The sequence below is a fragment of the Notolepis coatsorum genome (assembly GCF_963971535.1).
Source record: "Notolepis coatsorum genome assembly, chromosome: 13".
Lineage (NCBI taxonomy): Eukaryota > Metazoa > Chordata > Actinopteri > Aulopiformes > Paralepididae > Notolepis > Notolepis coatsorum.
This window is the reverse complement of record NC_140177.1, coordinates 45,991,567-46,014,814: the sequence shown is the minus strand read 5'-3', so window position 1 is coordinate 46,014,814 and position 23,248 is coordinate 45,991,567. Positions and strand designations below refer to the sequence as shown.

The 23,248-nt window shown below is 43.7% G+C and overlaps 1 protein-coding gene across 1 annotated transcript in view; it reads left to right on the top strand.

The window, feature by feature from the left end:
- mmp16b (matrix metallopeptidase 16b (membrane-inserted)) overlaps window positions 1–23,248 on the top strand; it is a gene marked incomplete at both ends in the record, with an annotated part of 47,729 nt that overhangs the window by 2,475 nt on the left and 22,006 nt on the right. Inside the window, 7 exons of the mRNA XM_084327509.1 lie at window positions 3,694–3,842; window positions 5,987–6,103; window positions 7,413–7,717; window positions 12,213–12,374; window positions 12,601–12,818; window positions 17,911–18,049; window positions 22,640–22,790. Of these exons, the coding sequence (XP_084183635.1) occupies window positions 3,694–3,842; window positions 5,987–6,103; window positions 7,413–7,717; window positions 12,213–12,374; window positions 12,601–12,818; window positions 17,911–18,049; window positions 22,640–22,790 (1,241 nt within the window). The remainder of the gene's footprint in view (window positions 1–3,693; window positions 3,843–5,986; window positions 6,104–7,412; window positions 7,718–12,212; window positions 12,375–12,600; window positions 12,819–17,910; window positions 18,050–22,639; window positions 22,791–23,248) is intronic.

Genomic DNA, 23,248 nt, shown 5'->3' with positions numbered 1-23,248 from the left:
ACATCACACTGTGCCCATGCATCACACTGTACCCATGCATCACACTGTACCCATATATCACACTGCACCCATATATCACACTGTACCCATATATCACACTGTACCCATGCATCACACTATACCCATATATCACACTATACCCATATATCACACTGTACCAATGCATCACACTGTACCCATGCATCACACTATACCCATATATCACACTGTACCCATGCATCACACTATACCCATATATCACACTGCACCCATATATCACACTGTACCCATATATCACACTGTACCCATGCATCACACTATACCCATATATCACACTGTACCCATGCATCACACTGTACCCATGCATCACACTGTACCCATATATCACACTATGCCCATATATCACACTATACCCATGCATCACACTGTACCCATATATCACACTGTACCCATATATCACACTGTACCCATGCATCACACTGTACCCATGCATCACACTGTACCCATATATCACACTGTACCCATATATCACAATGCACACTGTGCCTATTAGGGCTGTCAAAATTGGCCAAATATTTTGGGTTGATTTACAATAAAATTATATTAAAAAACTGAAAAGTAGACTACATTCTTGACACTAGAACTCCCAAAACACTAGCGTTAACATACAAAAATAACTCAACTCAGGTTCCACAAGTTTGCCTTAATTTTCTTGCCTATGTATTTCCAAACAGGGCTTTTTAGATTGAGCTCGGAGTGCAAATCACTCTTCGCGGCCGAGTTTGGTTCTGAAATCTCTGCCATCATGCCACCAATTATTCAGGCCGATGTGAGAAGTGGAGAAGAAGACCGCCATTTTATTTCTTTTACAATATACATTTTCACAATCGGATGTATGTATTTCTTTTTACGAATGTATTATTAATTTGAATATAGAATATTAGTTGACAGCCCTAGCACCCATGCACATCTCACTGCACTCATGCACATCACACTGCACTCATCATACACATCTCACTGCACTCATCATACACATCACACTGCACTGATCATGTACATCACACTGCACTCATCATACACATCACACTGCACTCATGCACATCACACTGCACTCATACACATCACACTGCACTCATGCACATATCACTGCACTCATACACATCACACTGCACTCATACACATCACACTGCACTCATACACATCTCACTGCACTCATGCACATCACACTGCACTCATACACATCTCACTGCACTCATGCACATCACACTGTACTCATACACATCTCACTGCACTCATACACATCACACTGCACTCATACACATCACACTGCACTCATACACATCACACTGCACTCATACACATCACACTACACTCATACACATCACACTGCACTCATACACATCACACTGCACTCATACACATCACACTGCACTCATACACATCACACTGCACTCATACACATCACACTGCACTCATACACATCACACTGCACTCATACACATCACACTGCACTCATACACCTCACACTGCACTCATACACATCACACTACACTCATACACATCACACTGCACTCATACACACTACACTGCACTCATACACATCACATTGCACTCATACACATCTCACTGCACTCATGCACATCTCACTGCACTCATCATACACATCACACTGCACTCATCATACACATCACACTGCACTCATCATACACATCACACTGCACTCATGCACATCTCACTGCACTCATACACATCACACTGCACTCATACACCTCACACTGCACTCATACACATCACACTGCATTCATACACATCACACTGCACTCATACACATCACACTGCACTCATACACATCACACTGCACTCATACACATCACACTGCACTCATACACATCACACTGCACTCATACACATCACACTGCACTCATACACATCACACTGCACTCATACACATCACACTGCACTCATACACATCTCACTGCACTCATACACATCTCACTGCACTCATACACATCACACTGCACGCATACACATCACACTGCACTCATACACATCACACTACACTCATACACATCACACTGCACTCATACACATCACACTGCACTCATACACCTCACACTGCACTCATACACATCACACTGCATTCATACACATCACACTGCACTCATACACATCACACTGCACTCATACACATCACACTGCACTCATACACATCACACTGCACTCATACACATCACACTGCACTCATACACATCACACTGCACTCATACACATCACACTGCACTCATACACATCACACTGCACTCATACACATCACACTGCACTCATACACATCTCACTGCACTCATACACATCTCACTGCACTCATACACATCACACTGCACGCATACACATCACACTGCACTCATACACATCACACTACACTCATACACATCACACTGCACTCATACACATCACACTGCACTCATACACATCACACTGCACTCATACACATCACATTGCACTCATACACATCACACTGCACTCATACACATCACACTGCACGCATACACATCACACTGCACTCATACACATCTCACTGCACTCATGCACATCTCACTGCACTCATGCACATCTCACTGCACTCATGCACATCTCACTGCACTCATACACATCACACTGCACTCATACACATCACACTGCACTCATACACATCACACTGCACTCATACACATCACACTGCACTCATACACATCACACTGCACGCATACACATCTCACTGCACTCATGCACATCTCACTGCACTCATGCACATCTCACTGCACTCATACACATCACACTGCACTCATACACATCTCACTGCACTCATACACATCACACTGCACTCATACACATCTCACTGCACTCATGCACATCTCACTGCACTCATACACATCTCACTGCACTCATGCACATCACACTGCACTCATACACATCTCACTGCACTCATCATACACATCACACTGCACCCATACACATCTCACTGCACTCATACACATCACACTGCACTAATCATACACATCACACTGCACTCATACACATCACACTGCACTAATCATACACATCACACTGCACTCATCATGCACATCTCACTGCACTCATCATACACATCACACTGCACTCATCATGCACATCTCACTGCACTCATCATACACATCACACTGCACTCATGCACATCACACTGCACTCATCATACACATCACACTGCACTCATACACATCACACTGCACTCATACACATCACACTGCACTCATACACATCACACTGCACCCATACACATCACACTACACTCATACACATCACACTGCACTCATACACATCACACTGCACTCATACACATCTCACTGCACTCATACACATCACACTGCACTCATACACATCTCACTGCACTCATACACATCACACTGCACTCATACACATCTCACTGCACTCATACACATCACACTGCACTCATACAAATCACACTGCACTCATACACATCACACTGCACTCATACACATCACACTGCACTCATACACATCACACTGCACTCATACACATCACACTGCGCCCATGTTAATTTATAATAGCAGCAGCTCAATGGTCTATTTGCATATATAAATATTCACAAGGCACTTTTCATTGGTCAACATAGTACAGTAGTCATACTAATCTCTCACTGATTTAATAACAATCCTTCCCCCTCTTTTCTTTGAACAGAAATGGCTACAGAAGTATGGCTACCTTCCCCACACAGACCCCAGAATGTCTGTCCTGCGCTCAGCCCAAACCATGCATTCGGCCATCGCTGCCATGCAGCGCATCTATGGTCTCAATGTCACAGGGACACTGGATGAGAGTACCAAGGAGTGAGTACACCGTACACACGTGCTGCACTCACACAAGCACATGCACGGACATGCTTGGATGTGGAATGTGCACACATTCACGAGGGTAGATGCAGTAGTACTGTATATATGAACACATGCATGGACATGAACACACACACACACACACACACACACACACACACATACACACACACACACACACACACACACACACACACACACACACACACACACACACACACACACACACACACACACACACACACACACACACACACACACATTGATATTACCTGAGGCCCCAAGTCCCACTTGCGTATAGTGTTCCATTGTCTGAGCCGTCAGGCGACATGACACCATGCATGTAGTACCTCAGCTTATTCATTTAAAATGCAAAAGGAATTGCACTGAATATTTAAGTAAACAGGAGAATAGACGGGTCCCTCGTCCACGTCAGACTCAGTGTGCGCGTGCATCAAGGAGGCAAAAAGGAACATGAATCCTGGTCAGAACAATGGGGCAGACTACAATATATTTGCATTTGTCAGCCATGCTAGCGATCTAAACAATCAATCCAAGCCAAAGCTAGATATGTAAAAGGTCAGAGACTCACACTCACAGCCATGCTGATTTGGCAAAATTACATCCAGTAATTTCTGTTAGAAACAACTTTTAGTCTCCATAGAGCCCCGTTGCACTTTTCTAGTGCCGCAGCTCAACGCAGGTGGGGGCAACTCAGTCACATGATTCAGCAGGTATTGCTGATTGGCTCGAACACATTGTATTTACAAGACACCCGTCTATGGAAATAGATTGCATATATCACCTATATTCACCTGAATAACATCCTTACAACCACCACCACCACCATCACCACCACCACCACCACCACCACCACCACCACCACCACCACCACCACCACCACCACCACCACCACCACCACCACCCGTAGCTATACTGAAGAGACCCACAGTGAAGGTCTTAACATTCTCCCTGTTTCTCCTTTCTGCCTAATGATGTAGCGATATCACACTAAGGTGAGAGTCTATGTTCATATCATATCAATCTCCTGTGTGTTCTCTATGTGTGGTGTGTGTGATTATGATACGAATGGGAACCCCATGACGTTATGCGCCACTTCTAAGACTTTTTTTCGAAGACCTTTTGTCTCTCGATCCACCCTTCCAGTACAGAGCCGGGCTTCCTTCTGTGTGTAATTGACGGTGACAGTGCTGTAGAATTGAGGAGTTTTAGCCGCACCACACTCCCTCACTCTGCGGCTGTGGTTCTCTTGGTTCAGGCCATGAGGAGAGAGCTACCTCTTTCACTTGAGTGTGTTTCATGTTGTGGCTTGGTGGTTTTCAGCTGTAAAATGTACAAATGTCTTGTCGGTGAAACGTTGTGTCAGTGGAGTTGTGTCACCAATCTGCCATTTTCTCTTCTCTTCTCTTCTCTTCTCTTCTCTTCTCTTCTCTTCTCTTCTCTTCTCTTCTCTTCTCTTCTCTTCTCTTCTCTTCTCTTCTCTTCTCTTCTCTTCTCTTCTCTTCTCTTATCATCTCTTCTCTACTCTTCTCTTCGCTCCTCTTCTCTCCTCTCTTCTCTCATCTTCACTCCACCCCTCTTGTCCCCTATTCTCTTCTCCTCTTCTCTCCTCTCCTCTTGCCCCCTCTTCTCCTCTTCTTTCATCTTCACTCCTCTCCTCTTGTCCCCTCTTCTCTCCTCTCCCCTTCTCTCCTCTCCCCTTCTCTCATCTTCACTCCTCTCCTCTTGTCCCCTCTCCTCTTCTCTCATCTTCACTCCTCTCCTCTCCTCTTCTCTTCTCCTTTCTTTTCTTTTCTTCTCTTCTCCTTTCTTTTCTTTTCTTTTCTTTTCTTTTCTTTTCTTTTCTTTTCTTTTCTTTTCTTTTCTTTTCTTTTCTTTTCTTTTCTTTTCTTTTCTTTTCTTTTCTTTTCTTTTCTTCTCTTCTCTTCTCTTCTCTTCTCTTCTCTTCTCCTCTCCTCTCTTCTCCTCTCCTCTCCTCTCCTATTCTCTCCTCTCCTCTTGTCTCCTCTTCTCTTCTCTCCTCTCCTCATCTCGTCTATTCTCTTCTCTTTTCTTCTCACCTCTCCTCTTGTCTCTTCTCCTCTCTTCTTCTCCTCCTCCTCCTCCTTCCACTCTTTTAGTTGGATGCAAAGGCCGCGGTGTGGAGTCCCAGACAAGCTTAAAGGTGTCTCGAGGTCGCGCAAGCGCAGGTATGCGCTGACGGGCCAGAAATGGCAGCGAACACACATCACCTACAGGTGAGAGACCGGAAACAGGTGCTTTGCTTCTCTTTCTCTTGCACACAATGAAGATTCCCATTCAAGTAGTGTCTAGCTGTGCATGGATGTGTTTATTGTTTGTTTAAAATGTGAACAGCTTGTGGGCAAAAGGACTATGAAGTCAAGCAATGTTTATGTTGCATCCATTTGCTATTCAACCTTCTTTTGCGTATTTGGAAAAAATATATATAAACAGCTCCCACCAAGAGAAAGAAAGATTTTCCTCTCCCATATACAAACTGGGACAAAACCTGGCGAATGTAAAATCGTTCATAATCTTAGCGGAAATATTCAAATTCTCATTTTATCACGCGTGATTACGTTGCACCTCCTAATGGGTTCTGAGGAAGAGCGATAAAGGATCCTGGGCCCGACTTGGAAATGGACAGGTTACAGCCGTAATGGGCGATAACACTGTCAATTTATTCAAATCCGTCCTCCCGTTCCTGAATTTGAATTGATGAGCCACCTCTCCTAATGGAACGTCAATCAGCGCTGGCGGCCGCAGCCGCCGCTGACTGCACTCCATCCATGAAAATGAGTGGAATGAGAGAGAGGAGGAAGAGAAGGAGAGAGAGAGAGAGAGAGAGAGAGAGAGAGAGAGAGAGAGAGAGAGAGAGAGAGAGAGAGAGAGAGAGAGAGAGAGAGAGAGAGAGAGAGAGAGATTTCCCATTCCTCACCGCCTGCCACGGGCAGATAACGACTGCTGTGTTAAAAGTTCAGCAAAAGCTGCTAGGCTGGGAGTATTTTAATTTTTTTTAAGTACTGTACGCCTTTTTTAGCTCCTCATTTTGAAGCAAAAGTTCTCTCACAATTAATATGATGAGGAGGAGGACACATTGACATTGGGAAGAATATTGTACTGTGTGGTATTGAAAGGTGTTTTGTCTCCCTGCATATGCATGGCCTGGTACTCAGTATGGTGAAATGGTGTGTGCGTGTATGTAGACCATCATCCAAGTTTAATATATACAACATATAATACATTTCCCCCATTTTGAATATTCTCTACTCTAATGCTAAATAGTCTTTTTTCAACTAGAGCTCCAGCAAGCAACACTATTACCACATTCAAGGCCGGCGTTCATTAAAACCAATACTAGAAAACAGACTATTTCTATTGCAGACAACTAGCCCAGGGACCGCTCATCAACATCCCAGGGAACCGACACAGGTCCCCGGACCTGAGTTTGAGAAACACTGACATAGAGTTTCCTGATGGTACCGACTGCTACAGTAACAGCATTCAGGACCTTTACCCCCTTCTGTTATCATGTTTACCTAACAGCATAAAAAACATAACGCCCAAGGTGGGCTCCCGGGAGACCCACGACGCCATCCGGCGGGCCTTTGACGTGTGGCAAGGTGTGACTCCGCTGCGGTTCGAGGCCGTTCCGTACAGTGCCCTGGAGAGTGGCAGGCGCGACGTGGACATCACCATCATCTTCGCCTCGGGTTTCCACGGCGACAGTTCACCCTTCGACGGGGAGGGGGGCTTCCTCGCCCACGCCTACTTCCCCGGCCCGGGGATAGGAGGGGACACACACTTTGACTCTGACGAACCCTGGACCCTGGGGAACCCCAACCACGATGGTGAGTGACAGAGAGAGAGAGGGTGTAGGGGGGGGGGGGGGGGAGAAGGAGCAATGGATGGTTGGAGGAGAAAAAGACAACAGCACTCTGAACGAAGAGAGAGTGATGGAGAGAGAAGAGGGTGGGTGAGAGAAGGAGTTGAAAAAATTAGATGTAGGGTGAGAGGGAGGGAGGGAGGGGGGGAGGGAGGGAGTTTAGAACCAAACAGAATGGAGATTGATGGAGAAAGGAGGGGGGTGAGGGAATGGGGGGGGGGGGGTCCAGAAAGGTGAGAAAGAATATAAAGAGAAAATGGTGGGGGAGGAGTGAGAGAAGAGAGAGAGAAAGAGAGAGAGAGAGAGAGAGAGAGAGATAGGGGGGAGAGAGAGATAGGGGGGAGAGAGAGAGAGACAGAGAGAGACACACACACACACAGAAAAGGTATATTCATTCAATAAGATGGGAAATGAAAGTGAAAATGAGGAAGACGGGGACCGAAACCAAACAGTGGGACGGAAGATGAAGAGGCAAAGGGGCAACGTGACAGAGAGGAGAGCAGGTCAGGGTAGGAGGCACATTGAACCAAGAAGAAAGAAAACAACAAAGAATCTATTCGATCATCAGGTTCTGGCTGCACAGCATCACCGCCCATCTATCACATTCTGATGGGTTTGTTTTGTGCACAATGAGCACTTGAGATGACCTTTTGTTTTAAGCGGTAATTGCTATGGCTACCCTGTTTATGGTGGGCTTTAATGATTTTGTTGTCGGCCATTCTGGTTTTCGGTCATTCTGCATAAATGTCCGTACCATTATTTACCCCAAATTCCATTGTCACAGTGCTTAAGTCCATAATATCTGTGTTGGATACCTAGCTCTACACTCTTGTCTTCAGTGAGAGAGCACATCCCTGTGCTGTGTTGTTCTGCTAAATGTCATACAGTACACAATTTATACAGTGTAGCACGTTTTATCCATTTTACCACTTATGCCTCACATTCACCCATTCACTCACACATTCACGGCGGAGGCGACCATGCAAGGTGCCAACCTGCTCATCAGGAGCAGTTAGGGGATAAGTGTCTTGCTCAAGGACACTTCGACTTCGATTACTGGGAGGAGCCGGAATCGAACCGCGAAACCAATAACGAGACGACAGCTCTACCTCCTGAGCCCCTGTCGCCCCATGCTATGCTACACTAGTATACTCTTAATAAGGAAATATCACAGGATCTGTTGTTCTACCTCAACACACACAGGTTAACTTGGTTTAAAGTTGTTTTTAGGACGGATATACAATTTTATTTGCTTAAATTCTTTCAACCAATGCACCTTCCAATATTCATATTTCTGATATAAGACTAATCTATCAACCTTTCCTTGTGAATATCCCTCTTTTTAAAATTATTTCAGCAAAACACTTTTCTGTCTCACGCAAATATAAATAGCCTTATGAACGATATATCAACATGGAACACAAATACATCTGTGTCACCTTTGCCAATAACAATATCAGTAAAAGGCGAATATCGGCTGACTGATATATCTGATATATCTGTCTGGTCCTAGTTGTTTTTCAACACATCTGTATGTGTTACTAAGAGTGTAAGCTCGTCTGTGCTGTGCTGCAGGGAGATGTTTGCTGTCTCTACTGTTACTGGAGGAAGGTGGATGCAGGCTAGGCGGAGCAGCAGTGCTGAGTTCTTCTCCATCGACAGGCACTTTAATTACCCTGCGTGCTGGACGCCTGTCAGGGCACCATCAGGCTGTTCAACCCCCCCCCCCGCCGCCGAGACCACAAGCCCCGCTGAAGCCCCCAACTGCTGCATATTTCCCTCTGCCTGTCAGCGCTAGATGGTTAATAGCTAGCGAGTGTTTGTTTGTTTTCAGTCGCCTTTTGTCCTCCGGCCCCCCTATCAATTCCCTCCCTCCCACTCCCTCTCCCTCTCCCTCTCCCTCTCCCTCTCCCTCTCCCTCTCCCTCTCCTCTCCCTCTCCCTCTCCCTCTCTCTCTATCTCTCTCTCTCTCTCTCTCTCTCTCTCTCTCTCTCTCTCTCTCTCTCTCTCTCTCTCTCTCTCTCTCTCTCTCTCTCTGTTCACCCTGTGTGCATTGTCCGCCCTGCCTGGTATCCCGCGCAGAGTTCAGGGGCTAATTCTGAAAGAAAGAAAGAAAAAGAAGCCCTTGTCTCAGTGTATGTGCGCAGCCTTTAATGGCTTTTCATAGCGGCGTAATTGAAAAAGAAAGCAATACGCTTGGACCAGCACTCACAGATTTTGGTATATTTAATGGCAGCCTGAAACAAACATGTTTCGGAACGATTATGTTCCTTCCTCAGTGTTGATGGCTAGCCTCTGAGGAAGGAACATAATCGTTCCGAAACATGTTTGTTTCAGGCTGCCATTAAATATACCAAAATCTGTGAGTGCTGGTCCAAGCGTATTGCTTTCTTTTTCTATTATACTCGACGGGATTTCAGCACCCAGTGTTATAATTTGTGAGCGCAGTCTATCTTGACTTTTCGATTTAATAGCGGCGTAATTGTAAATGTTGCATGTTGACTTGTGTGCTAACGGCGGCCCGGCCCCCCCCCCCCCAGGGTGTTGTTATCACATCCTTTTGGTTAGTGGGTAGCAGGCGTTACCGTTATTGTATTGTATGATATTGGCCTGGGCGGGTGCCGTGTGCCCTCTCTGCTGCTGGCAGAGGGCCAGTGGTTGTTGTGCGCGGTGCTGCAGGCGGGAGTAGATATCATGTGTTAAAGGGCAGCCGTCTCCTGAGGCCGTCTCCAGTCACACGCTGTATAAAAACGGTGTGTACTCCTCACTAAATCAACCTGACACTATCAACTCCATCCTGACTGGAGAATGACGTGGAGTGTGTGTGTGTGTGTGTGTGTGTGTACATGCGAGTATGAATTAAAGGTGTGTACAACATAAGCTTACAGTACGTGCATACTGTGTGTATTTGGAAGGCCTTGCAGGAATGTGTGTCTTCATGTGTGTGTTTAATTTGATCCCTATACCCTCCGGCGGTGACATGACTCTACAGTGTCCCTCTGCTCCACAAGAACTGCGTGGGTCCTATTATCTCCCCTTCCCGTCTCCCAGTGGCATATCCTCACTTCCCATCTCCCAGGCTGAATAATGGTTCCCACTGGGGCTGTGGTGGTTAAACATGGTAGTAAAACTGCTTTCTGTAGTACAACAGCAACAACGAACACGGTGGCAAAATAGAAAATAAATAAATAAATAAAAACATACATTATAGCTTAGTTGTCAGCAGTGTCATTTCCATAGAGATATATATTTGTACATTTCCAAAAAATTGCCAAATTAAATGTGGAAACATTTGATTGTATCTATTTTTGTTTCTGTATGCTCGTTTCTCATGCTACAGTGTGTGTGTGTGTGTGTGTGTGTGTGTGTGTGTGTGTGTGTGTGTGTGTGTGTGTGTGTGTGTGTGTGTATATTTGTGTGCGTGCATGTGTGTGTGTGTCAGTGTGTGTGTGTGTGTGTGCGATGTGCCTGCCAGTCAGGGTTATTATGGTATTATATTTTTCATTTGTTTTTATTCTTTATTTATTTATACATTTTTGTTTTCATTTCAGTGTAGTGTAGTTTCAGTTACTTTCCAGAGCAGGTTTGCTAGTTTATTATTATAATCTTTATTCTTTTCATGTTTAGTTTTAATTTATTTTATTTTTATTTATATATATATATTTTTTTTATCTGTATTGTTTTAAAAACTTTAAACAGGGGGGGCGGCTACGTGGCGTAGTGGGCAAGGCGCTCGCCACAAAATCTGGAGACGCTGGGCTTGCCTGTTCGAGCCCAGCGCTCCACATTTGCTTTCAGTTTAGCTGGTCGTCCGTACTAATACACATTGGCCGTATTAGGGGGTGGGAAACTGATGGGTGGGGATCGGGCGTTGTGGACAGCGACTCCTACAGGTCGGTTGGTGCGCCTGCGCAGTAGAATCAGGAAGTGTCGGGGGCAGCGTGAGCCTCCCACGCGTTACTCCTCGCCACTGAGAGATCGAGCTGCGCAGGTGAAAAGATGCGACTGCTGTTACCTCAAGTACCGGAGGGGACTTGTGCTATGTATGACTTAGTCCACATTGCAGCCGGCTTGTGGGAGGCAAGAAACAGCGTTTGTGACAGGGGAGGGTTGAATTGGATGTTACGAAATTGGGATGGGAGAAAATATAGAAAATGGGAGAAAAAAGTGGGTCAAAAAAAATAAAACTTTAAACAGGGTATTTGTCAAAGGCAAGATTTAAGATTAAGATCCCCCCCCCCGTTTTATACACAATATAGTTTCAGTTTAGTTTGAGTTAAAATCTTTATTTCAGTTAACTAAAATGTTGGTTTTCGTGCCAGTAGGCTCCATAGGCTCTTCACTCATACTCATGTGCACACAGCCACACACACGTTTGCATCCATGTGGCTGCACATGATTGAATAGAAGCAAATATGCAGCATGTGCTTCTCTCATCCTGGCTCTCCTTCTCTTCCCAGGCAACGACCTGTTCCTGGTGGCCGTTCACGAGCTGGGCCACGCCCTGGGCCTGGAGCACTCCAACGATCCCACTGCTATAATGGCCCCCTTCTACCAGTACATGGACACAGAGAACTTCAAACTACCTCACGACGACCTTCAGGGCATCCAGAAAATCTATGGTAATCCTCTTACTTCACAAATAAGAAACTGTCTAGGTTTTAGTTCCATGTTGAAATCAAGTCAAGTCAAGTCAAGTCAAGAAATAAGGCACTCTTAAAATTACGTGTAACGCTGCAATAAAAAAGAGGAGAACGGGTGTATTGGGAAGCCTGTGATTGATTTGCTTGATGTTTTCTCCTCAATGTCCTTATCCGCTGTAGCTAAATGTAAATGTATTGTCTTCAGGTCCGCCAGACAGAGCCCCCCAGCCTACAAGGCCCCCACCCACGGCCCCTCCTCCTCGATTCCACCCTCCCTCGGACCCCCGCAAGCATGACCGCCAGGTCCGCCCCCACCGCCCTCCTCAGGGGGCTAAGCCCTCCAACCCCAACTCCAAACCCAACATCTGTGACGGGGGCTTCAACACCCTGGCCATCCTTAGACAGGAGCTGTTTGTATTCAAGGTACGTTGACCAGGATACTCTTAATACAGTAGCTTGTCACTATGTTGACCAGGATACTCTTAATACAGTAGCTTGTCACTATGTTGACCAGGATACTCTTAATACAGTAGCTTGTCACTATGTTGACCAGGATACTCTTAATACAGTAGCTTGTCACTATGTTGACCAGGATACTCTTAATACAGTAGCTTGTCACTATGTTGACCAGGATACTCTTAATACAGTAGCTTGTCACTATGTTGACCAGGATACTCTTAATACAGTAGCTTGTCACTATGTTGACCAGGATACTCTTAATACAGTAGCTTGTCTCACGAAAATCATCTGCCCTTTATTAATTTGCTTAGATTTTTTGTACACTTGATCTCAAGAAGGAGCTGAATGAGCTTTTTCACGTCTGGTCAATGTTAGCATTCAAAATAATTATAATAATAATAATTTATATTCTCCTTTGGTTCATTACAAGTTACTCAAGCATAGTAACAGACACAATATCTCTGACACGTGACTGGGAATACATTCCCAGAGGTCCATAGATGTCCCTAGATACCAAGAACATGCAAATGGACCTTGTAGAAGTGGAGCAATCTTCCATTTACTTGGGTATGTACTTTTAGGCGAATTTTTTGAAAATATGGCTAGGGCTTTAAGAGGTTAATACAGTAGGTTGTCACTGTGAGGAGAGGTGCTTGGAGACGTATATGCTATTGACCTGGTTTGCATGACTATTATGCTGGAGAGCAGAAGGATAATGACAGTGGCAATGTTTATGATGATGATGGTTGTGAAGATGACATCACCTCATCCTATTGTGGCTATATACAGGGTTCCAGAGATGGGGACTTGAGTCTGCAACTTGGACTCGAGTCGCACATACAGTGACTTGAAACTTGATTTGGACTTGTGAACAATCTTTATAAATATATATAAAAAAAAATAAGAAATAACATCGCGGCATTAACATGAACCCTTTCACTACCATACTAAAGAAGGTTAACCTTTCACTGTCTGTAGTTAACCGTCTGTAGTGTGGTAGTGAAAGGTTAACCCTTTGTAGTGTGGTAGTGAAAGGGTTAACCATCTGTAGTGTGGTAGTGAAAAGTTAACCTTCTGTAGTGTGGTAGTGAAAGGGTGAACCTTTTGTAGTGTGGTAGTGAAAGGGTTAAGGAAATGTCTGACGAGCTGAATGTCATTCCCCCCTTATTATTATGCATAACCTTATGCATCTGGGCCACAGATGACTGTAAGCTGCAACAATAACATCATGATTGGAGGGAGCTGTCCAGTGGAGAGTGGTGCTGAAATCCTGTGCCATGGCGATCACACAGCAGCTACTGTATCATTCATCATAACCTTTGGCTATAATTAGGCAGGGGTGTAAAGTACTTGAGTAATTGTACTCAATACTTAAGTACTGTTTTTTGGGATTTGTACTTTACTCGAGTATTATTAGGTTTGTATACTTGTACTTTTACTCAATTACATTTCTGAGAAAAAAAACATACTTTTTACTCCTTACATTTAAAATGCAGACCTACAAAGTACAAAGTACAAATCTCCCAGGTCCAACCATTTTAATTAGTATATTTGTTTCTCTGGCCGAACTAACATTAACGTTATTAATCCTGCGGCCACGCTTTATTTAAAAACAGCCAATCAAATCCCCATCAATGGAAAATGAACACACCCATGCTGATTGGTCCTTGTGCATGTGATGAAGAGGACGAAACAGAACATTTCATTGCCCCGGAATAAAAAAAGGTTTTTACTTTAACTTTTTAGTACATTTAAAAGTAGAAACTTTTTGACTTTTACTCAAGTGTGTTTTCAGCCAGATACTCTGACTTTTACTTGAGTAAGATTTTGAAACGATACCCATACTTTCACTTAAGTATAATTTCTGGGTACTTTTTACACCTCTGTAATTAGGGATGTCCCGATCCGATCACGTGATCGGGATCGGGCCGATCACGTGATTTTCAGAAGATCGGGATTTAAATTTTTTTTTAACAAACATGACCATGTTCACATCTTAAACTCATACTGAAGCCTTAGTTTTGGTTTTAAATTACATATCATCATTCATTTATTTATTGTCACACAGAGCAGAAGAATTTGCCAAAACAAACGCATTTCCTTTTATTTACACCGTCGCACGACAGTGACGTATGCCGAAAATAGCAGACCTCACAACGCGTCGCTCCCGCAAGTAAACACCGGCAGGTTATGTCCACCTGATGATTCGGAGCAGCTAGACAAAATATCAGAAGTTTGGAAGCATTTTAAAATTGAAACCGAAGCCAGTCCAATAGCCAGTTGCAATGTTTGCAAGACGGACGTTCCGTGTGCATTCAACACAACCAAAACGTTACGTTATGTGACTAGAGCGAGCAAAGGAATGGGGGACTCGGCGCTGGTGCTTTGCCAAACAGCTGTATAACTGTATCGATTGCAATGCCTCGCTTGAATGAAGAACGTTCACCTGGATAACGTCAACATTCGGCGGCTGGTGCTTTGCCAAACAGCTGTATCGATTGCAATGCCTCGCTTGAATGAAGAACGTTCACCTGGATAATGTCAACATTTGCTTTGTGAGGATTATTCGTCTGCGTTTCAGACCAAAATGGAGCAAATCATTACATAAGTTGAACACTGTGAATGTATACTAATGGGCAAACCGATTGAAACTTTGAATATTTCTCGTATGGTGAATGAAATGTGAGCCGCCGCACTCGACTGGGGCTATTGAGGCAAGTTCAGGCAACAGAGGGGCTTGTCTCGCTTCGCCAGTTTCTGACAAAAATGCGTCAAATTGGTTACTAATGTGAAAGATCGGATCGGGAAAGATCGGTATCGGCAGATACTCAAAATCACATGATCGGGATCGGATCGGGAGCAAAGAAATGCGATCGGGACATCCCTAGCTATAATAACTTAACAAAAGGCCCAAACAAAATAATCACTAAATGAAACGTCTGTGGTATCAAAATAAATGATGCTGGATTGACCAGGATTGGATCGACCACATCAAACGTTATCAGGCACCTGAAAATGCATCCGGATAGGTCATCAGCTATCTAACGTTAGCTTTGTAGCTAAGGGAGGTTAACTTGATTAGATTGGTTTTCACAGAATATTTACAAAAGATGAGTGAGTGTTTGTTTGCTTTCCACACTTGTTCACATAGAGTGCTGGCTTTGCCATGACTATAAAAATGGCAGGGTAATCATCCACTTTCCGCTGCCACCATCTGCTGGCTAACATTAAACCAAAAGAAAGACCACGTTAATTATTAACATGGGCTACAGGCAGGTTATTGGTTTATTGTTGACCACATGTTATGGCTTATGTTGCCATTACATTGGATTTGAGAGGCTAGAGCATAGGTGTCAAACTCACGGCCCGCGGGCCAAATCCGGCCCGCCACGTCATTTGATGTGGCCCCCCAAGAGCTCAGGTAAAAAAAAAAAAAAAAAAAAGTGTTAAAATAATTGTGGGTTAATGCGTTAATAAAGCTTTAACTTTGACAGCCTTAGTTATTACACATTCTTACACATACATGTATGTTGAACATCTGAGGTAACAAAGGAAAAAAGCCAAAAGCACTTACTCCTCAGACATTCTTTGACAATTTTACAGCTCAAAATACAAAAAAGATCCAGGCGGAATAGGTAACAAAGGGTTGAAGAAATATTGTCTGAACTGTCAGATGCAAACTGGCTGTGTGACATAACCGAGCATCTCGCTCAATTGAATAAGAAGCTGTAGGGACGCAAACAAGTCCCACCCAAAACTTGACCAATATAGTTGTGAACTGAGACAACCCTTATTTTGTTATTTTTGAGTACAGTTACAGTTGTGTGTTCATGCAGACACATAATAGCAATTCCATTACGAATTGAAAATGGGGGACCCTGATGTAAACAAGTCGAAAGTCTTTCTCTGGTCTGCATCCCCTTAACAATTGTGTGTATTGAGCTGTACTGTACTGTACCCATTCTGCAATCTGTTAATTAAACTATCTTCCATTAGTTGGATGTATGGTCTCTGCAAGGTTGTGTGCAGCCATTTGTTTTTGTAACATCTGCTACATCTGTCCCACGTGTTCTTTGCAGCTCACAGTTGTTAGTTCTGCCCCTCTTGACTGTGACAAAAAGGTTTTGAACAAACTTAATGTCATAGCTTGTATTTGATGATATTCTTCTTTGTTTTTTTACTTGAATGGTTTGATCATTGATTGGTGGAGTAATATGGGGTTCTGATAAACTAAAATTATTTGTTAAAATAACATAAGCTAACATATATTTTTACATTTATGCAAATTAATATGCAATATGTATAACTTGAATAAGTAATAAATACAGAAACACCATGTTTAACAATATGTAAATGTGTAGCTACATTTATTTTACATTACATTAACATTTATACGGTCTTTGGCCCTTTGAGGGCAACCATAATGCTGATGTGGCCCTCTGTGAAAATGAGTTTGACACCCCTGGGCTAGAGGGATGTGTTACAGTAGATTATAAGTTGCCATTAGTTGGAGACCCAGTGTAATTATACAATACGGTTGTTACAGTTATCACATGCCTAATAATGTTAGCAATATTTTCCTGTTACCCTAAGTAACACTAGTCTATATACTATAGGCTATACATTTGTTTGCCACCTTCTCTATATTCAGAAGAAAATATTGATATGGCCTGATAGAACGCTCATTACAACCATAAGAGACTTGAGACTTGACTTGGACTTGTGACCAAATACTTGAGACTTGTCTTTACATTTTACATTTAGTCATTTAGCTTTTATCCAAAGTGACTTACAAGTTCTGTACAACAGGTCAGCAGGAAGGGTACAACTCTGGCAACTGTTCCTCAGTTGAACAGTGTTGAACTTGAGTGCTACAGTCTTGAGTGCATACTTAGTAGTATAGACATAATATTCGCATAGGTAGTAATATAGGCAAGGTAGAACATTGTCTTGGACTTGCCCCTCAAAGACTTGAGACTTGACTTGGACTCGCAAAAAATACAAAATTACTACTTAAAGGGTTCCTTCAGTCATGAAGTCTTGTCCATTTCTATAGGACCAGTGGTTCTGGAGGGTCCGCGATAACTCAGTGGTCCCTGGATACCCCATGCAGATCAACTACTTCTGGAGAGGCCTGCCTGCCAAAATAGATGCTGTCTATGAAAACAGTGAAGGGAAGTTTGTGTTTTTCAAAGGTAAGTCACAAAGAGGAAGACACTGTTTATCATTGACATTAGAAAGGGGGATTAGAAAATCAAATAAATAAAGATGTGATCGTTTTTGTCGTCTACTGCAAGTACAAGTGAACAGGAACGCCTCTGTTATTTGATGCTAATGGGTGAAAAGAGTACATGTATCATGGAATTTCCATAACTTCTGGGCACTACCATCGAGTGTGTGTGAGTGTGTGTGTGTGTGTGTGTGTGTGTGTGTGTGTGTGTGTGTGTGTGTGTGTGTGTGTGTGTGTGTGTGTGTGTGTGTGTGTGTGTGTGTGTGTGTGTGTGTGTGTGTGTGTGTGTGTGTGTGTGTGTGTGTGTGTGTGTGTGTGTGTGTGTGTGTGTGTGTGTGTGTGTGTGTGTGTGTGTGTGTGTGTGGGTGTGTACTGTATGCTAACAGAACAGGCGACTGTGAGGTTGTGTGTGTGTCTGTATGCTAACAGATCGGGTGATTTTGAGGTTGTGTGTGTGTCTGTATGCTAACAGAACGGGTGATTTTGAGGTTGTGTGTGTGTACTGTATGCTAACAGAACGGGTGATTTTGAGGTTGTGTGTGTGTACTGTATGCTAACAGAACGGGTGATTTTGAGGTTGTGTGTGTCTGTATGCTAACAGAACGGGTGATTTTGAGGTTGTGTGTGTCTGTATGCTAACAGAACGGGTGATTTTGAGGCTGTGTGTGTGTACTGTATGCTAACAGAACGAGTCATTTTGAGGTTGTGTGTGTGTCTGTATTAGGGGTGTAACGGTACACAAAAACCACGGTTCGGTACGTACCTCGGTTTTGAAGTCAAGGTTCGGTACGGGTTTTCGGTACAGGGGTGATGTAGTGTGCAGTAACTAATTGTACTTGTAGGGCTGTCAACGAATATTATATATTGAAATGAATAATCGACTTGTAATATTTCTTTAAATTATAATAATAATTATATTAGATTGTGAAAAAAACAGCCCCCCGTGGGCGGTTGTTAGTGGTTAACATACCGTTGTATTCGTTCTGTACACAGCCGTTCGGTACGGTACGGTACACACTGAAACAGTTCGGTATGGATACGTGTACCTTTACACCCCTAGTCTGTATGCTAACAGCATCCGGGTAAGAACCACAAGGCTGAAGAATAGCTTCTTCCCACCACCAATGCAGGAGACGCTTGGTTCGAGCCCAGCTCTCCGCATTGCTATCAGCTTGGCTGGTCGTTCATACTAATACAATTGGCAGTATTAGGGGGTGGGAAGCTGATGGGTGGGGATCGGACGTTGTGGACAGCGACTCCTACAGGTCGGTTGGTGCGCCTGCGCAGCAGAATCAGGAAGCGACGGGGGCGGCGTGCCCTCCCACGCAGACCCCCGACGTTGATAGATCGCGCTGTGCAGGTGAAAAGATGCGACGGCTGCCTCCTCGAGTACCGGAGGGGACACGTGATGCAAGGCTTCATCCACATTGCAGCCGGCTTGTGGGAGGCATGGTCTAACAACGTTCGAGACAGGGGAGGGTAGAATTGGACGATACGAAATTGGGATGGGATAAAAATAGAAAATGGGAGAAAAAGTAGATAAAAAAAAAATAATAGCTTCTTCCCGGATGCTGTGAGACGACTGAACAGTTCATCACAGCTCATCACTGCCATGCCTCTGCACACTGCACCGTAGCACCTTATGGCACCTATCTCTTTAAATCTTTTAATCAGTGAATCTATTTGTGTTATTGAATTGGATCAGTTTTACTGAATTAGACTAGGTTTCTTATTTTGGATTAGTTTGCTACTGAATCAATTCACTGTTTTTATTGATTGTATTTGATTGTATTTTATTGATTGTATTTTATTTATTTGTTTAGTGTATATCTAGCGTCACATGGCTGTAACTGAGACCTGAGTGCTGTATCTTGTGCTTCCATGTCAATGGAAAAATTACAATAAATGTAACTTTGACTTTGACTTTGACTTTGAGAACGGGTGATTTTGAGGTTGATTGATTGATTGAAAACTTTATTAACAGATTGCAGAATGGGTACAATGCAGTACAGCTCAATACTAACAACTATAAGAGGATGAAGACCATAAAAATACTTTCGTCTTGTTTACATAACAAGGGTCCTCCATTTTCAATTCATCGAGACATTTATGACATACAAGACATACAAATATACGGTACTGTGTAAGAAAACGAGACAATAAAAAAATATATACATCCGAAGGGGAAGAAACTACATTGGAGGGGGTGGGGGCGGGGGGGGGGGGGGCGGGGGGGGGGGGGGGGGGCTGGGGGGGGGGGGGGGGATTTTGACATTTTCTAATTGCAGCCTCTTGTAGGTGCTCTTTGAGAGCGGTTTTGAAGGAGGGTAGGGATTCACATTCCTTGACGGCTGTGTGTAGGGCGTTCCACATTATTGTGGCATAATTGCGAAATGTGTTTAGTCCCTTGTTTGAGCCGAATCTGGGTTGCACGTGATTAGTGGAACTCCCTCTGGTGTTGTGGTCGTGGAATTCACTGACCTTTGGGAAGTATTTCGACAGGGATGGGTACCTTAGTGGTGTAGTGTATCTTGTAGACCAGGCCCATTGCAAGTTGCTGTACTCTGTCATCTACTCTAAGCCATCCTAGATTGTCAAAATGGGCAGGGGTAAGGTGGGTTTTAGGAGTAAGGCCAAGCAGTAGCCTGACCAGTTTGTTTTATGATGTTTGTATCCTTGTTTTTAAGGCCTTTGAGGTGCTTTGGTACCATGAGTTGCAAGCATAGTCGTAGAACCCTTGAATGAGTGCTCCTGTTAGAGTCTTCAAGGTATTCTTGTTTGTGTGTGTGTGTGTGTGTGTGTGTGTGTGTGTGTGTGTGTGTGTGTGTGTGTGTGTGTGTGTGTGTGTGTGTGTGTGTGTGTGTGTGTGTGTGTGTGTGTGTGTGTACTGTATGCTAACAGAACGGGTGATTTTGAGGTTGTGTGTGTGTACTGTATGCTAACAGAACGGGTGATTTTGAGGTTGTGTGTGTGTACTGTATGCTAACAGAACGGGTGATTTTGAGGTTGTGTGTGTGTACTGTATGCTAACAGAACGGGTGATTTTGAGGTTGTGTGTGTGTACTGTATGCTAACAGAACGGGTGATTTTGAGGTTGTGTGTGTGTACTGTATGCTAACAGAACGGGTCAGGCCAGATTAACATGACATCTGTCACCCAGTGGGATCAGAGAGCGACTCATGCTTTATTTATTTACTCACTCATGAGGGAGGTGACTGTGTGTGTGTGTGTGTGTGTGTGTGTGTGTGTGTGTGTGTGTGTGTGTGTGTGTGTGTGTGTGTGTGTGTGTGTGTGTGTGTGTGTGTGTGTGTGTGTGTGTGTGTGTGTGTGTGTGTGTGTGTGTGTGTGTGTGTGTGTGTGTGTGTGTGTGTGTGTGTGTGTGTGTGTGTGTGTGTGGAGTTACTGCAACCACAACACCACAATAGCTCTTCGCTCTCTGCCTGAGGCCCATGTGATCAAACTGAATTAAATGCAACAGCCTTAATAAAGCACACAGTTGCGAGTCTCAGTGGAATTACCTTCAGAGCATTGTCTTGATTTATATTGTATTTTATACTACAGTTGCTTCTGATCAAACAGTCTGATTGGACAAGAGGCATTCCACGAGTTGGTGATATACAGTATATACAGTACATGTAGAGCATAACAGCAATGGAACTTTTAGCTGGAACTTTTGTTTGCACTACATCGTTGTATATGTATACACCTGACTATTTGCTTTGTCTACTGTTGATTAGCAACATGTGACAGCGTCAATAATTACATTTGTTGTTGAATATATTGAATTAATAACACCGTATTTGAATGTAATTTAATTTCCTTGATAAAAACCTTATAGTATAACTATAGTACAAAAACAATATAAAACTCAATGCCATGGGTTCTGAAACCTGGTCAAGGACGCCCAAGTTGATATGTAATATGCCAGGGAAACCCCACTCCGTAAGCTCTCGTCCCAGAGACCCCCATCTAGGAAGATATCTGTCATTGCATACGATTTAGTCCAGAATTCTATATCTGTCTATCTATACTGTAGGTGGGGAGATAACAGAGAATGAAACCTATGATCAGAATAGTAATTGCTACACATTCTTTCACTGTACTAACTTCTAGTGAAGAAAATATTTGTGAAATTAAACAACTTTGCTGGGGCCCCTCTAGAACCCCCTCAGCAACCCCCGGTGCTATATACAATACATGCTCCATACTGTAGAAGCACGGTACTCCCTTTTGTGTGATTTTGTTTGAATAGATAACATTGCAAAGACTCACAGCAATATTTTGTAGATTAAATTACCAGCCCTTCAAATCAGTGACACTGTAACAGAACACCACTGGCAGAATGCTTGTACACAGAGCCGGCGGCACTCTCTCTCTCTATCTTTCTCTCTCCCTCTCTCTCTATCTCCCTTTCTCTCTCTCTCCATCTCTCTCTCTTTCTCTCTCTCTTTCGCTCTCTCTCTCTCTCCATCTCTCTCTGAGTGTGCTTTTCCTCCCCTGTGTTCTGATTCCACTTTGTCCCACAGCCTCTGATCTTCTTGCCTTTGTCTCTCAGGCAACCGTTTCTGGGTGTTTAAGGATACGACGCTGCAGCCTACTTACCCTCAGGACATCTCCCTGTTCGGGAGCGGCATGCCCACACAGAGCATCGAGACGGCCGTCTGGTGGGAGGACGTCGCCAAGACCTACTTCTTCAAAGGAGACAGGTCTGTCTGTCTGTCTGTCTGTCTGTCTGTCTGTCTGTCTGTCTGTCTGTCTGTCTGTCTGTCTGTCTGTCTGTCTGTCTGTCTGTCTGTCTGTCTGTCTGTCTGTCTGTCTGTCTGTCTGTCTGTCTGTGTCTCTCCGGTGGGGTTAACTACCGGTATCTTGTATTGTGTGTATTCTTTTTAATTTTTTAAATTTTTTTATAAATGTTTTATTTTCCTTTTTCAAAACACATAGAACAAGACATCACAATACAGTAGACTTAATAACAAAGACACTAACAACACTAGCACTAACAACAATAACAACAATAATGACAATAAGCATAATAAAGACATAATATAAACTATAAAAGTACATTAACAGACAAGGACAAACAACAAAAACATGGCTCAGATGGCTTCATATGTTATACAATGTATATATAGCAATAGTGGCGATTAGGGAGTCGGCTCCTGGC